The sequence below is a fragment of the Diorhabda sublineata genome, chromosome 1 (genome assembly GCF_026230105.1).
Source record: "Diorhabda sublineata isolate icDioSubl1.1 chromosome 1, icDioSubl1.1, whole genome shotgun sequence".
NCBI lineage: Eukaryota > Metazoa > Arthropoda > Insecta > Coleoptera > Chrysomelidae > Diorhabda > Diorhabda sublineata.
The window spans coordinates 9544035-9561897 of NC_079474.1; the positions used below are offsets into that span (position 1 = coordinate 9544035).

A 17863-nucleotide genomic window follows, 5' to 3' on the forward strand; every position below is an offset into this window, starting at 1 on the left:
TATTTACACCACGGGTTAAAAATTTTTGCCTGCCGCAGAGTCAAAGTAACAAAAAGCGGAGCTCTTTGGACAAAATTTCTCTGATACATTCACTCTCCACTATGAAATAGAACCATGAGGAATAAAAAGTAATCAAGCTCTTTGGTTCAACATTCATTATTTTTTACCATATGTTCCCAACGTATTATTTTTTAACTGTGAAGTATTTCTTCCATGGTAATGATTTTAGTTCAGTCCCTTTGAGACGCAAGAGCGTGCTGTGGACCAAGACATCCTTTTCTGAAGTTTGTATATGAATTATTTTTTTTTCTCGCAAATTCAGACTGGATAATTGTTTCTCAATTTTAGAGCTATTTTCAATAAGATAAGATCTAAATTTTTACTCAAACTCACGGTAAATTGAAAAAGTTTAATAAAATATTCTCGACTTCAACACGTAATCTTTACCTATAACGTCTAAAGAAACTAAGAAAGAGAATAGAAGAAAAGGCAAAAAGAAAAACAAAGGAAAAGAAAACCAAAACATTGTTGTTAATAAAGAGCTACTACTTTTTCAATCTAGGATAGAACTTTGAATTCATCGCTATTGTAAATGTGAGCCAAAAAAATTTTCAATATCAATACTAAAAATATAAAAGACAAACAATAATTGAAGGAATGTCCTGCCTGGTAGAATAACCAGCACACTTGACTCCAACGGAAAATAATTGAATGAATAATTAAGAACTAATTTGTTTTCTAACATGACGAAAAAGGAATGTCTAGAAACTTTCTGACCTAACAAGACGTTTTTTCATAATTATTTCTGTTTTTCACACTTTAGACAACGATGCTGATCTTTTTAATCCTTCCAAGCAATAGTTTCTGTATTTTTTCTCAAAATTTTTACATATGCAATAACATTATAGTGTGATGGGAAACAAGGAAAAGTCGCTTTGAGCCAGATCTGGTAGAAACGGTGGCTGGTCAACCAATTCGAAGTGAAATTCGAGAAATTCGATCTATCTATGGCGATCACCGAAGTGTGAGAAGGTGCAGTCATCTTTTACCTCATCAAGCAATAATACGTTATACTCTCTGGACATTCTTTTTGAAGAAATTCGATGTGGAAAATGTCATCTCACAAAAATGTCCCCTGTTTCCAGCCGATAAAACTGTCTTTCCCTATAAGCAGTGCAGGTTCACACTTTGCTATCCACTGCCTTGGCAATTTTTTCGTTCGACAAGAGATGTGAAAAATCAATTTACTCAAACCGTCAATAAGACCAGGGAAATGTTCATTTTGATCCAAATTGATCAAACGCGACAACCAACGCGCGGATAGCTTACGAATGTTTCAGTCAGTATATGAGTTATTTTGATAGTAGTCGATATACCTCTTTAACCTTAACCAGCCGGTGGTCCAGTACCTTTTGGTGAACTTTGTCGCTGATTATCGACAGTTAAGATGATACCGTTAAAATTGAATGCAATTGTCCAAAATTTTTTGGTTGTAAATGAAAGTGTGAAGACGTCGTACACAGTATCCAACTCCGGTTTCATTTGCTCAGAATATTGCCTTGCAGACAATAATATTCAATTCTTTTAATTTACAAAAAAATTCTTTCATTTTCCAAAAAAATTCTCACAACGACTCACTTATACGACTGTGAACTAGAAATGAAGCTTTCAAAATGGATGAAATTTAAACGAGAATATCTCATGATATGATAAGTGCTGAAATCTTCAGGTTGAGTTCGAAAACTCGTAAACAACCCTAATAAATAATATTATATATTGTTCCGCTGCCTAATCAGTGATATCAATGCTTCAGTTTTCTTTCCACGAGTCTTCTTTGTTCCTTTTTCTGTTATTCTCGGTCAACTATCTCTGCAATTAATCACTCCATATCAGAACCAAAGTTAACAACTTATTAGAAAAACTGACTAGTGGGTATAAGGAATATCACTGCAAATAGGAAAAGACAAACTTTAAATTGTTGCCTCCGGAAGCAAAAACTGATATATACGAGGGTTGCCACTTCTAGTTGCTAAGCAAATAAAAACAGATATTTATAATTGGATATGGCTTTATTGTTTTTCAAAATCTTCTCCATTAAGATCAATACACTTTATCATTGGTTTGAACCAATTGTGGGAGCATGTGTGATTATGAAATGTGTGATTTGATCTCATCAACCACCTCCTGGGTTGCAGACAAACGTTGACCTCGCAATTTATTTTTGATCTGCGGGAGTAAGGAATCATTAGGTGCTAAACAAGGACTGTATGGCAGATGAACCATCAATTCGATGTTTTTAAGGTTCAAAAACGTGTTTTTATTTCAACGTATCGATTGAAAGACACTCAAATAATATCATAAGCATTCTTTTTTAGCATATTAAGTGAGACTGAAATATTTATAAAACGTAATCACTATTTAACTTTTACTCTGCGAGATGAGGATGTAAGAGATTTCTCAGACTTCGCATTATCAATAAGCAGAAAACTATACATTGGCAAATTTGCTGAGTGAGAAAATCACTCGCTTCACGTTTTGATTCAAATATAATCAAGGTGTTTGGCATGGATCCATTTTTCTATCCTGTGTGAACTATAGCTAATGGCTGCCCCTTCGACACTTGCTTTCGTAGCCCTTCGTTACTGGGTCGATCCTCGTAAAAATATTGCCTAATATTGTCTAATGTTATACCGCTCCTGCAACAGCTTACGTTTTGTCTTTATTTCGCGTCATCGAAAATCTTTATCACGGAAGATTGTACTTCTTTTAACGTTTCACATTTATCGTGTTGGGTATGGAATAATGCACTCTCTTTAATATTTTTCACTTGCTTGATAATGATTTCTGATGATGCTCTAATACCATCTGATTGTGAAACGCATCTTTTTTGCCAAAGTAATCAATACATCACCACATTGTGCTGTATACTGTACATAAAATTAGACAAGGTGAACTGTATTATTTATATTCACATATCTTAGGCGATTTATATAAAGTTTCAATATTTTAAATACTTCTTTTTCTACTACATTTATCTTCAGGAGCTCTTCCTTTCCTGACACTTTTCGTATAAACTTGGCATTGTATTTGAAAGTCTTATTCTTCTTCGTTGACAGATACATGTAGCAGAAAAAGGATTCAAGTTCACTTTCAATCAATAAGAGATTTTAAATCGGCTTGAACAGTAAAAGCAGCAAACGAAAATAGAAAGAGGTGTCGTATTTTTTCAATAACTACGTTGTAGAGACTATTATAGGAATAAGTCGATTCGGGATACATTTTAGAGGAAAAGAATGACGATGCTCATTTTAAGCTGATAGGACAAAATAAAGTAGAGAATATACGGGCTCAACGTTTAATTTAAAATTTGGAATTAATCTTTATAACAAAATAAGTGAGTTTCATGTGAAATTAGTGAAAAATTTGTAAAAGAAAAGTGTTGTAAATTTAAAATTCCATCTACTCAAGAAAATGTATCTTTACGTTATAGATGCTGTATAAATTGTATTTATTGTATATAAATTATCTCTTGTTTTATCAGCAAATACTTGTAAAAATTAATATTGTGGCAACGTCGCCTAGAACGGTGAGACGTTGGGAGAAGTCTAGAAATACAGTCCGCTAAACCTATTTCAAAATCTATTTTCTTCCAAATTGACTTTGATAGAAATATTTCTATCAAAATCAATTTGAATATTGAATTTTGAATTCCATGAGATCAAAAATTTTTACAAGCTTTAATAATATTAAAATTACCGGAAATCTTAATTAATTATTTCCCAGACGATGAATACAGAAGTATTCGAAAGCTCGGAAAATATATTGAAGTTAGTTCACTTTGGTGTTTCCTTGCCACGTTCCCAATAAAAAACTACTTGTATATATTATCTCTTCTGTTTCAAAATTAATTTTTTTTGATAATTATTTAGAAGGAAGATTAAAATTGACGTTTCGACTTTAAGTCTTTATCAAAAATGATATTAACACTGTCAATTTGCATATTTATATTGATCAATAGATCACCTTCATAATGAATCTCTAAATAAGAATGAAAATTAATTTTTTCTTCCCATCTCAAATATATAGCAGTTGTCAGTTAAATTTTCAGTAGTTTTATTAGAATTTACAAAATAGAGCTATAAATTTTACCTAAATTATTTTGATCTTTTTTATTATTTACAGCTTTTTCGTTCTTATGAATGTGAACCATTTCTAAAAATTCTCTTTTTCGTGTATTAGTTTTCGTTCCTAATTTTTAAATTCTTATAATTGAATTTATGTTTTTTTGATATTTCATGGTTCGTTAATGCAGTTCTATTTTTTTGACGTATTAATGACCTGCTAGTCTATTTTCTAAATACTGAGACGTTTGCCCTATGTGAGAGCGTCATAATTAGTACAAGGCACTTGATAAATAAATTACGTCTTTAGTTTTATGGTGATTTAGATTTTAATTTGGTGAAATATTTGGATAATGTATTATTATTTTAGTTTATCATTTTCATGAATATGTTATTTATCATTTTTTCGTGATAATTATTTTCTTTCAATTAAGTTTTTGCTTTTTGAATAGCTAAGCATCTAAATTCAGGAACTGATAGTTAGATAGATATAGATCTATCCAAACTAATAATCATTGATCTTTTTTTTGACATAGGATGCCACGAAGTTAATATGTTGACAATCAAGTTGGTTTCGTATACAACTTGAGTCTGTCACCTTCTGGCTTCTGTCTCTTAAGAAAAAGAAGGAAGATTGATCCCATTTAGGTCAATATTCTAGGACCTGTAATCAACCCAAATACGGTTATTAAATACATCGGCGTTTGTATTTACAAGAAGTTAACTTTTGGGGAGCATATTCGGCGGACTGTAGTTTAAGTGGAGAGAACAGTTTCAGTTCTCTCGTGCTTAATACTGAATGTTGAAAAACTAAGAGCTTTAAAAAGGAAAATCCCAGCCAGTGTAGAGCATTCTCAAATGTTATACACTGTTCCGATCTAGCACGCGATCACAGAAAATAAATCAGTGGTAGAAAAAACTGCACAAAATACAAAGACTTCTTGCCATTAGAATAACAAGGACATACGATCCATATTACTAAATGCGGCAGAAATAATCGCTGGAATTGCTCCGATAAATCTCATAATCAAAGAAAGAGGCGTGAGATACGAGGACCAACAAAACGGAAACGCGCAAAGAAACCCTGATGCATATGTGGCAAAATAGATGAAAACACTCCCAAAAAGGACGCTGGGCCTACAATTTAATACCTGAGATCAACCAATGGATAAATAGACCTTACGGCGATAGCGATCCAAGCCTTGTCGAGGTACGATTATTTTTGAGACTATCTTTACAGAAAGAAGCTGGGCGATGGGAAAAGTTGAGGCAATAGTACAAAAATATCACCTGAAACAGCTTCCACTTAAAAAAAATGAAACTAGCCTTGGTAGCTTATCCGGAAAATTATAGAGATTGAAGAAAAATAATGTAAACAAACGGAAGCAATTTCCAGGATGAGGTAATGCTATGAGAGATTTGTTTTTTTAGCCGATCGGCGATCCCTCATTAACACCGACGAAGCTCGAATCGAGCACAAGATCTTTTGAAGATTAGGTTTTATGACAGTGTAAATTGCAAGCTTTCGAATACTTATGTATTGCACATGAAATCTTTGAACAATATTAAAATAGAGTACAGTATATATATTCGTATTGCTCAATTTTGTCGTCCATCACAATATATAAATGTTTTTTTTTTTTAGTTTTTATTCTATGCTGGAGTCCCTACATGATTTTTGATCTTCTTCAAGTATACGAACAGATACCTCAGACTCAAACCAATATTGCGATAGCAACATTCGTACAAAGTTTAGCGCCGCTGAATTCTGCAGCAAATCCCATTATTTACTATATATTTTCAACGCACTTTTGCCGAAGTATATGGTAAGTAACAACAGAAGTTATTAATATCGTTAAACACAGTTATTTCCTTAGAAATCCATCACAAACGGCTGAAAGAAATATATAATTTAGATTTATAATATAGAATAACATCAAAGAAAAATGAATGTTCCCAACATACTTTTATTTCAATACACTAGTAAATGAGATTGGTCTTTTTCGGAAATGGTATTGATTATTATGTATTATTAAACATAATAGCTTTGACCACAGAGTATAAACAGAATCACTGTTTCAATTTGCTTCGTTATTGAACCCATGTCGAACCGTCTATTCGCTCTGCGGGAAAAACCATTCTAAATGTTCTAATCTGGAAACTGAATGTATTTGCAACAAACCGAGAATATCTGAATTGATAGTATTTTTGAGGGTTGAGCAAAATAGAATTGTCACTCGAAAAACTCACTTTTTTGAAAACACTCTTGTTAACTATAACTTTTACAAGAACTTCAAAAATATACACAATTAACAATATGATAAAACTAAGACTAAAGTTAGAGCGAGTAATTTTGGTTTGGTTGATTTATATAAAAATATTGTTGACTCGAAAATTACATACTGTAATTAATGTTTAGTAGATTTCGATTTTGCTGAATCAATAAAGACAGCATTCAATATAATTTGCTTATCCTAACATGAAGAGTTTCTGATACTAATTTAAAGGGGTTCATAACTTGCATGAAAAGCTTCATTGTATTATATAACTGTTTATTTTGTAATGACGTTTATCATTTAAGGTGAAGTGAGCTTTTCAATTAAAATAGAGTATCAGAACACAAAAACATCCATTTTAAATAAGAGTTTTAAGTGTAAAAAGGATTTGAAGTGGTTGAGTACCTAAATATTTAAATCAAAATTGTGTCCTGAAACTGTTGATTCACGAGTTAATATAAGGAGTTAAGAGGAGGAGGTTACTCAGTATCCTATAAAAATTAATTTTCAGTTATTTTCACAAAAATATATTCAAAAAATAATTGTTCTTATCAATATTATTACTTTTGATAAATAGTATATGTTACTGACTAAGTTAGTGATGATTGAAATTTTGTCTCGTTCAGTTGATGAGTCTTATGAACAACTCTGAAAATAAAGTTATTCAAAATATTTGTTTTTCTTGTTGTTGGAAATACTCAAAAATGTTTGTCACTGGATTACTTTTCCTATTTTTAAGACAGAATGCCATTTCTGTAAAGGATGTTGGGGGAAAAATATATATTATTTTTAACATGTGTGAGACAAGATAAAATTCTCATGAATAAAAAAAAACATTACCGAGTGAAATAGAAGTCTGACGGTAACAGAATAAAAATAAAAATAGAGACAAACAATCTTTTAGAAGCGGACAAAGTAGAAAAATTTGACGGGAAACGGATAACTTCCTCACGTATAGATAACAAACTTTTAAATATTTTCTAAAACTGATCAGCCGTGTACCACAGCAAACCATTTAGAAATAGCGACATCAACGGGCCAAGCAACACCGGCATATAACTGTTGAAAACGTGAATCGTATAAATAGGACAACTCATGAAAAGTATGTAAATCACCATTACTATAATCACTCACAGATATGTTTCCTCAACGAATCAATGTTTACAATTTTGGTTCATTGGCGCCCTGGTGAGTAATTTTATCTCGCCTTCCTTCCGATTATAATTATGGTGGACACTGTCATCTTAGTTAAGGGTATTGGGTGCCCACACATTATGGAAGTATTGTAGTTTTGTAGTTTTTTGGCTTTTTCAGAACTCAATATATTTTTACACTGCACGCTAGTGTTTTATTTGCTTGTAATTTTTCACAATTGTAAAGTTTCTGTCCTGATTTATTCAAAAGCACTTTTAGACCTAAAAGACGAGATATTAGTTACGTTGATTTAACAGCACAATGTATAGTAAAATATCAAAAACACGAGCAAGAGTTTGAAAATCATTATGATTTCATCTATATTAAATCGAGTATATGTGTCAAATACAGAGCATTTCAAAACTTGCAATCTTGAACTTATTATCTTTTACGAACTTCTAACGTTGATTGACTTGCCGAGATTTTCTTCTTGTATAATCTAGCACACGCTTGTCGACTTGAATTTTGTTATCCTACCGGAAAATGAACTTTTTAAAAAGGAAAAAATACATATAATTATAAAAAAACTCATTAGTACGATAGATGAACAAATCTTGTCCCACACATTATTTGACTTACTATATTAGTCTGTTCCGATATAACTTTCTAATTGAATTCTATTTAATATTTGATAATGTATGAAAATACAGAATTTCTACTATTGAAATCTTTTCGAAATTCAATATTTTGAAAATGAATTCGAAAGAGAAAACAATGACTCTCCTGATTAATGCCTCGACGAATATTGAATCACAACTCCTTTGAAGATCGTGATGTCAATCGACCCTTTATTCGATAATAGCCCCTATGGCTCACAATTGCGAGGAGATGCTGTAACTACTGACTAGTTTCAACGTCATTACGTCTCATCAGCAGTTTCCGGCTTGAGACCCGAACAGAAAACAACGTCAAAGAGCGTCGCTATTTGATATATGTAGTTAAACATTTTCCGGCGAACGATAAGTGGTGCAATCCTCACTTTCAACTGCGAACTATTGGTCAGGTAGAAATCTACCGTAGACGCCAATAATATAGATTTCAATAGTGTGTGATGTGTGGAATATGTATCACAGTAAAGGATTTCTAATATTCACTTCTGAAATAATTTCGAAAATCAATATTTTGAAAATGTATTCCGCCGATCTTCAAAGGGGAAAACAACTACTTTACTGGCTAATACCTCGACGAATATTGAATCACAACTTCTCTGAAGAGCGGGATGTCAATCGACCCTTTAGTCGATATTAACATCCCCTATGGTTCACAATTGCGAGGAGACGCTGTAACTACTGATTAGTTTCAACGTCATTACGTCTCATCAGAGCAGTTTAACAGCCCTCGTTCGGGCTTGAGACCCGAAGACAATGTCAAAGAGCGTTGCTATTTGGTACATCTCACAATGTGAAATATTAAAAACATTGTTATCATAAGTCAGTCGGAGGTTTGGACTTGGACTCACATGTCCATTGATAAAGGATGATTTTGATGATAAAGGATGATGTGTTTGAGTTTCCAAGACGAAAACATGGATATCAGTGAGAACATACTTCTATGAAACGAATTAAAAAATGAACTTCAATTCCACATACCGCCAATGATATTATTCAACGAAAAGCATATTAAGTCAATTAGGAGTTAATCTTAGTTATGATTCAGAAAAAAAGGATAAAATGTGAATGTTAATAATCTGAATTCTATATTTTCTCTCCAACAAAGCATGTTAATATAGAAAAAACAGGTATCTTATATTTTTTTCCAAATTTGTATTTTTGAATCACTTGAACAATCAAGGAACAATATAAAAATTCTGTTACAGTAATATTGTCAAGAATAACTTCATCAATAAAAATTAGGTAGATTATTACCTTTTGTTATAGATTTTTGTTTTATAAAATAGTAAATAAAATGAATGTTTGCCTCAATTTATGGACGCATATATTTTGTCTGGACAATAGAAAAATACTTTCTCTCTCGGCATTATTTACTTTCGTAGAGTAATGTCTAATTTGATGTCATTCTTCCCAAAACTTATTATAGACCATAGTGAAAATACGCTTTGTTAACATAATAGATATGAAACTGTGTAGAAACGACTTTTTTATGCGCGTTGAGATAAAGGACGCGATGTTATCTCATTTAGATAATGACCTAATACTCTAATAAAATTCAAATGGAAATTGAGCTGAGGCAATATGTCCTTGGAAAATATGGATTTAGTATTTGATATAAGTAACAATTACACTACCTAATGCACATTTCATCAACTAATTTAGGGTCATGTAACGTGCGTGAGGACCTCGGAACCGCAATAACGTTGAATGATGTCTTCATGATTGTGTTTAATGTCGTAATTTTTCAATATACGAAACTTTACAAATAGTTCTCGGCTATTAGAAGTGAGTAATATAGAATTGTCTTAAAAGAGGGAATATCGAATCATACTACACGATTGTGTTATTCATCAATGAACAAAAACAAAGCCTTTATTAAATCAATGATCTAATCATCCACAATCTTGAAGATCTACAGAACTCTTTCTAAATTAGATAAAACTCCTGTAGGTATCTTCATCATATATTTCACCTCTTATTCATTCTTACCACATCAGTTTTAAATACAAAAATAGTGGTGCATGCCTATTTGAAGCCACTTAATCCCTGTTAGCACCGTATGACTTCTTAAAACCTATCATATACAAGACATAAACACTAAACTGGATTCAAGAGCTCCAACTAATCTTCAACCGATATAGATAAGGGACACTTCGTTGTTCCACTTTCTCGATGTTCAAACTGTTCATATTCTCATTTAAATACCACAACATTCAACTTCTTTGTCACCATATTACAATTGAATATCAATAGATCCCAAACTAGTAAAGAGGAGTTCAGGTTCTGGCATCTCTTCGTTCCGGATCTCTAGCACCAGCCAACGATCTTATTAGATTCATATAGTTAAAGACACTCTAGTGCTCTCTGGCGTCATTCTATCTTCCAGTTGCAAATCACCACTCAGATAAATTCGAGCTGTAGTCGCCGATAACATGAAATAATTTTTTCTGATATACGAGATAGAATAACTATTTTTCACCCGATGTTATTTAGAATGTAATAATTTGAGAACGTGGTCTGCCGTTCCACAAATGAAAAAAAAATTGTGTTCCTGACTACTACTGCGACGAATGTTGAAATATATCTTCTTCTGTGAAAACATTTACCAAGTAGGCTGGTGTTATCAGTATTGTCGGGTTCACTGTCGTAAGCCTTTGATTTAACTTACCTCCACATAAACAAAAGTGAAGATATGGGGTCCAATGATCGAGTTGGCCATACCAATAAATCCTGTCCTCCCATCCATCTACCACAATAGTCCTCCTCCAAATACTATAATAGTCTAAAAGAGCAGCATCTAGATATCAAGGATTAATGATTCTATTACATTATGCTACATCAGCAGATGAACCTGAGCAGTTGAATTAGCTTTATAAAAAACAGGTCCAATTTGATGTCCTAGGATACTTATCAAAATAACTGAATATGAAGATGTCTTCAACAGGTCCATAGGGATAGTATTTTTATCAGTAAAACATGGAAAAGTGTAGTCATGAAACGACAATAAATTGGTCAGAATTTGAGAAACCTGTTCCTCTAGATAACTACGTACCTATTACTTATGTTTCTGTTATTAAAAATTTGAAATCGTTCGAAATTGTTTACTTACTTTTAGAACAACTAGGGTGTTCTAGTACTTATTTCCAAATTTTTGGAGGTATTATCTCAGAAGCTATCACTTATAGTGATAGGGATATTGTCGTTTTAAAAAACTAAAAGACGACGTATTCAGAGATATGGTTTGTCGCATTAGAGGCAAAAGTAAATTTAATACTTTGATGTGTTGATGAAACATTCCCTAATAACGAAATTTCAATGTTTCTCATCCAAATAATCATACTCTATGTATATTTCTACATTTAACTACATTCTAAATCTATACATAGGAATATTAATTTTTATTCTTCATTTTTAGGATATTACCGCCGTGTAAATGGATATGCAGGAAAAGGAAACGCAAACCTAGAGATTCTACCATTACTACGCAAAGCAGTAGTTTATCAGAATTTTTAACCAATAATCATAAAAAAAGAAATGGAACGAATGTTCGCACTCATACAGTATTAATAAATGCCTAGAAATCAATATTCTATTTTGAAAAATTATATGTCTATTAATGTTGTGTAATATATGTTTTGAAAATGAAACTTGTTTTACGAAGGTTGCCACTGAAGTTTTGAAATATGGCAGTACTGATGTGAATATCAAATCTGACTTTGCATCATAAAGTTTAATATTTTTAATGGTAAACGTTTTGTCATAAAAGTGCTATTTGAGTTGTTTACAGATACTTGGAGCATTCAGCTTGGTCAAAAAATGGAATTAAATCGGGATCATTTTCGTGCGATGTTTTTCTATGACATTCGACGTTGTAAGCGCACGAAATACTTCGAAGCAAATTGTCGCCTATTTTTTCCGAATAACTAGATATGTCGCCACCGTTCCTTAGACCTACGTAGGAAGTCAAAACATCGAATTGATGGGTCATCTGCCGTACAATTCTAGTTTGGCACCCAATGATTCCCGCAGATCAAAAATAAAAGTCGACGTTTCTCTACACCTGAAGAAACGGTTGATATGTTCAAACCACATTATTTGGAGGTTCCTCAACCGGTATGGAAAAAATGCTAGGACAATTGCTTCAAACATACGCAAAAGTGTATTGATATTAATGGAGATTATCTAGAATCAAGTGATTCTTGTTAATGTTTTTTTTTTTGTTTTGGATTCGTTTTTGTGATTATAATTCAGGATTTGTTTTCTCTACAATGTTTGGATGGATATTTGCATTATTATTGAGTGTGATATTTAATCATTCTTATGCCAGCGTTTTGCAAAAATTGCGCAGAAAGAGAGAGAGAAGAGGATGCAGCTTCGGCTACATTATTTTTTGTCGTTGGTTGAACTGTTCAATAAGTTGGGCTGATTACAAGAAAACGACACAAAATCAGTATGGCGATTACATAACATTATCATCAGTTGCTGGGAAGGTTTAGTAGATCAATACTAGTAGCCGAAGGGGAGAATAAGGCAATTTTTTTCTTGGGAATTAGAATGTCTTCACTAGAAGTGAAAATTGTATTGGCAGTATTAAAGGATTGACTTTTTCAGTAGGTAAGTGGGTTAGATACAGTAAATGTTAACTTGTTGAATGGGTGAATTTCGGGGATGGTATATAATTGCATGGTTTATGAGGGACTTCGTGGTACTGGAATATGATGCTTAAAAATAAATAAATTGAGTGGGGAAGTTAATATAGTGTCTTGTGGAACACCACTTAGGATGGATAACAGGTTCAGATAGCAATGAATGACTGAATATGTCAGAAGTACATTTTGAGACGAGTGCACACGAGCTTACAAAAAGTCCAGTCTACCAGGCATGGTTAAAAGTTTCCTGAAATTCCATGAAAATATGAGGGCAGCAGTATCTTTGGTCCATTGTTTTGGTTATTACCATAAAATAAGTAAAGGGCAATTTTGTATACTTTGATTGCCACTAGTTTTGTTCTTTATTATTTGGTTTTGTTTTGTAATGTTTCTTCGGTAAAGAATTTTTCGTAAAAATTTAATTCACTTAGAATTTATAACAAAATTATCATACTAATTGAAACACTACGGCGAGCGTGCGGCTGTGTCCCGGTCACAGTATATAAGAGATTGTGAGCCACAACGGCGAGTCTCTTTTATTTCAAAACTATGTTTATAGTTTTTTTTAATCATATTTAAAAGATAGATAACTAATCAATTAAAAAATAAAGCAGAAACGAAACATCAAACATAAAACATTTTTCCTTACATTAGTACAAGGACTTCCCACCAATTATCGAAATGTTCATTTTTATCTTCCTTTCAAAAATTGTTGAAAAAAACTAATTTCACAACAGAAGATGCTTAAAATCAAGAACATTCGGTTTTTGACCAATAAGTCATTGCGAACTCACAATTAATTATTAAATCATTAGATATAGGTACATAATCATTATTTACAGACAAAAATCAAAGTATCTCGAGAACTAATAATTTTAACTATGCTTCACAAAAAAGAAAAATGTTGGTAGTACTTTTCGATACTCATTTAAAATACAGGATGATTCATTTGAAAAAAAAAAACGAAAAAATAATGTATTAGTATTTTCATTCACCCTGTATCAGATTCAATGAATAAATACGAAATAAATAATTTTCCAGAATTTTTACTACTATTCGAATGTTTTGGCAGTAACAGATTTTTTTTCTAAAATTTGTCTTTAATTGTACAGGGTATTGAACTTGTTGATGTTCAAGGAAAATTGGTTAGAAATTTTTTAAATGCCCCGTAGAATACATCAGAAACCTACATTAATGTAATGGGAAAGTCAAGTTAATTCCAAATATGGAATATAATATAGGGTGTTCCATTTAAGAAAATGTAACTTTGATATGGCACAATATTCTGGAAAACCTTGTAAGATTGTAAATAATTTTAAAATGTGAATACTAATAAATAAAAAAAAAACAACTAGCTGTTGATAAGGAACGATGAGTGAACTTAAATCGTGAATATCTCATTGGATACTTAAACCAACCAAATTTCGTGTAGACAAATATGAATTAATTATCTACATCTTCGATTTCTCATCTTTGTATAAACCATCCGACAATGTTTGGTCTTTGTATTGCAATTCCCAGAGCTACTTAACATTGAAAAACTATAGTGGAGCGTTATATATAATTAAGGTTATAATCAATAATCAGTAGAATTATCGAAAAGGTATAAATAAAATAAAAATAGCATAATGCACAATAAGCACAATTTTTGTCTATTTATTCTGACAGACCTAAGTGAAAATACAGAATCAACTTGACCTCGAGTTATTTGTGTAAAATGATGATTTGTAATTGTAACGCGAAATATGTCTCCATAAAAAAAGAGGCTGACGGCACATACCCCACCAAGCATTTCTAGAAACTTAGTGAGATCACCAATGTTCCTTGTGGCTAAATTCAGTTCTCAACTCATTATTGTACAAGCAATAAATTATTATAATCGTTTGAAATTTAAATAAATCTAATAAAAAATCTTTTTAAAAAAGCTACTTCTCGTTATCAGAATTCACGTAAAAAAAGCTACTACGTTAAAGGGTGCCCGTGAATATTTGAATTAAAAATTTTGTGGCCAAAATACATAATACAAACTCGATTAAATAACTATTAACTACGCCTATGGTTTTTGTTTATATTTAACTCGTCAAACATAACCTGATAAAAGTAAGATAAAAGGTTAGGTTATAGGTTTAGGTCAACATAAACAGATTTGTAGTTAATGTACAATTAAAATATTCTAATAGTTTAAGATCCTTTATATTATATTAAATTTCCGAAATATGGCCTACAAGAATCCCAAATATTCTGAAGAACATCCAAAAAATTTGATTCCGGAATTATGCCGTCAGTTTTATGATCTAGGATGGGTTACAGGAACTGGTAAGTGACTATAAAAATGATGGCTTTTCTCATTAAAATAAGAAAAACAAGTATAATGGGTCTTATCCTGGTGAGTACATATACGGTCAAAAAAATGGGGTACAGTAATTTCATTAATTTCTATGGGAAGCAAAGATGCAAAGGAAATAATTACAAAATCTAAAATGTATGTAGCTATATAAGTGATGATCATTCATTTCTATTGTAGACAAAGTAACAACTTATATACTAAATTTTCATTTGATATTGAAGAAATGTGAATTGAAAATTGTTCTTCAAAAATATATATTTAAAAATTAGTATATTATTAGTTTAGAAACTAAGCTTTCTGTTTTCAATATAACTATCCTTTTAGACCTCTCTTTTCATACTTTTTTGAAATTATCTCGAACATAACTGTAAAAAATATGTATGAATAGGGCAGGTTCGTTGTTCAGTATTACCACAGGCGCCAATCTCATCCCTTAATTGTCATACCTGGTGTGTAAAATGCCGGGGAATGATGCACGAAGGTGTTCTATTACATTGAAATAATGCACCCATTCACAGGTCCACCATTGCAGTATATTCTCCAAATTTAACTACCAGCAATTAATAGAAATGTATCCATTAATAGACATCATTAAACAAAGATTTTAAGTGCGTTAAAATAAACATGTATTAACTTTTACAAAATGGTTGAACATTGATTATTTAATTGGGAATTATTGTCCAACAAAACATGAATCCAAGACTTTTCTAGGTTATTCTACTTTTTTCCATAAATTTATTTTTCTCCATATATAACGTAGAACTTTTTAATCTATAATTTTTATTATTCCTCTATTTCTAGAATAAATAACATATCAAAATATTATAGGTGGCGGGATAAGCATAAAGTACGAAGAAAAAATATACATCGCTCCGTCGGCTGTACAAAAAGAAAGAATAAAGCCGGAAGATATGTTTGTACAAACTATAGATAATAAAGATTTAGAATTACCGCCGCCTGAAAAGAAATTGAAGAAAAGCCAATGTACACCTCTATTCATGTGTGCATATACGATGAGAGGAGCAGGTGCAGTTATTCATACCCATTCGAAAGCTGCTGTATTAGCCACACTTCTGTTTCCTGGAAAAGAATTCAGATGCACACATCTGGAAATGATTAAAGGAATCCGTAACCAAAAAACGGGAGTTAACTTTAGGTAATATACTTTTAACTATATAAGCAATAAACAGAGTGTATCATGTTAAACTGTGGATAGGTATTAATATATGTCACTAATATTCCATAGATATGGTTTTTTTGATAATTAATTTTATGCACCAGGAGATACACCCCAAATATAATAATTGATAAGTCGCCGAGAATTTCTAAAATAAATGTTTAACATTTAACTAAAAACTTTTTCCAATTTAGATTTATTTCTTTGTGATTATTAGACGCAGAAATAGAGTAGTCGTCACGAACCATTGCGCACATGTTGATTTAAATGAATCTTCGTGAATTCACAAACGACTCTCCTGGCATGTAGGGTAGATGTAAGATGTCCACAATTGTTTAACATTTCTAACGTTACCCGCGCCATTCTTAGTAGCTCTGTCTTTCAGAAATTGTCAAGTGTTTGTGACACACAATGAGTAGCAATTTTTTGCCACGAATATGTAAAATTCAATTTGGCTTGGCAGGAGCCTCTTGGATCTTCTTTGGGTGTATGTCTCAATGTTTTCAATAGTAAATCAAGAACGGGCCAGCGATATGTCCTCTTTTAAAAGCGCTAGTATTGCCAGGGGAAGGAAAAGAAATAAATGTATTGAAAATCAGCGAAACAGAAAAGGAACAATGAAGGTACAGAACAAATACCATATACACTACTCAGGCAGAAAGGAAGGCCAAACAGCAAAGGAAGGAGTAACAATTGCAATAACAAAGAACTTGAATAGGAAAGTAACTAATATAAGGGACATATCCATATCCAAATATTGGTTGATGCCTTGTATATTCACATTTAATAATATAATTAGCAGTTTTTTCTGTAAATAGACCTCTACAGTAAAAATAGTGCTAACATACATTTCCAAACTATAAAAATTACTAATAAACCACGCTTTTCAATCGAAATTATTGAAAACTTGTCAAAACTGGTCATCGCCCCATAAATATTTAGCGAATATTTGTATAGGTACGATGAAGAGCTTATAGTTCCAATAATTGAAAATACACCATTTGAAGAAGACTTGCGAGATATGTTAGCCGAGACAATAAAGAATTACCCATTTACATGCGCTGTACTAGTCCGTAGACACGGGGTGAGAAAATGTGTATCAAGTATATTGAAATATTTAAGTGTTTATTGTGAACTTCAATTTCCAGGTATACGTTTGGGGAGATACTTGGCAACAGGCAAAAACAATGACGGAATGTTATGATTATCTTTTTGATGTTGTAGTTAAGATGAAACAATTAGGACTCGACCCCAGTTTAACACCCGATCAGTTTGAATTGAAATATCAAAAAAATCAACATAAAATTTGAAATGCGATATATTTGAGATACTTTTGGGGCAACGATGGATGAAACCAAAATTATTTAAACTCAGTTAAATGGAAAATAAAAAGTTTTTTAAAAAAGCAAAAATATTAGTAAATTTTATTATTAGCATATTCATATATTTTGAATTATATTTTATATTATTTATATATGTATGTATATA

General features: G+C 31.8%; 2 protein-coding genes across 2 annotated transcripts in view; both read left to right on the plus strand.

The window, feature by feature from the left end:
- Positions 1-11849, plus strand: part of LOC130453330 (cardioacceleratory peptide receptor-like) — a 91709-nt gene extending 79860 nt beyond the window's left edge. The window contains exons 8-9 of the mRNA XM_056793005.1: positions 5767-5947; positions 11618-11849. Of these exons, the coding sequence (XP_056648983.1) occupies positions 5767-5947; positions 11618-11780 (344 nt within the window). The 3' untranslated portion in view covers positions 11781-11849. The remainder of the gene's footprint in view (positions 1-5766; positions 5948-11617) is intronic.
- A 3095-nt stretch (positions 11850-14944) lies between these two features.
- On the plus strand, positions 14945-17787 carry LOC130453336 (methylthioribulose-1-phosphate dehydratase). Its single transcript, XM_056793017.1, has 4 exons — positions 14945-15167; positions 16027-16354; positions 17333-17459; positions 17524-17787. Exons 1-4 carry the CDS (start codon positions 15068-15070, stop codon positions 17683-17685), a joined length of 717 nt encoding a protein of 238 aa, XP_056648995.1. The 5' UTR covers positions 14945-15067; the 3' UTR covers positions 17686-17787.
- The last annotated feature ends 76 nt before the right edge of the window (positions 17788-17863 follow it).

Coding starts and splice junctions, on each gene's coding strand:
- LOC130453336 (XM_056793017.1), top strand. CDS start 15,068: ATGGCCTACAAGAATCCCAAATATTCTGAAGAACATCCAAAAAATTTG. Junction 15,168..16,026: donor AGGATGGGTTACAGGAACTG/GTAAGTGACTAT, acceptor AAAATATTATAG/GTGGCGGGATAAGCATAAAG. Junction 17,460..17,523: donor TACTAGTCCGTAGACACGGG/GTGAGAAAATGT, acceptor TTCAATTTCCAG/GTATACGTTTGGGGAGATAC.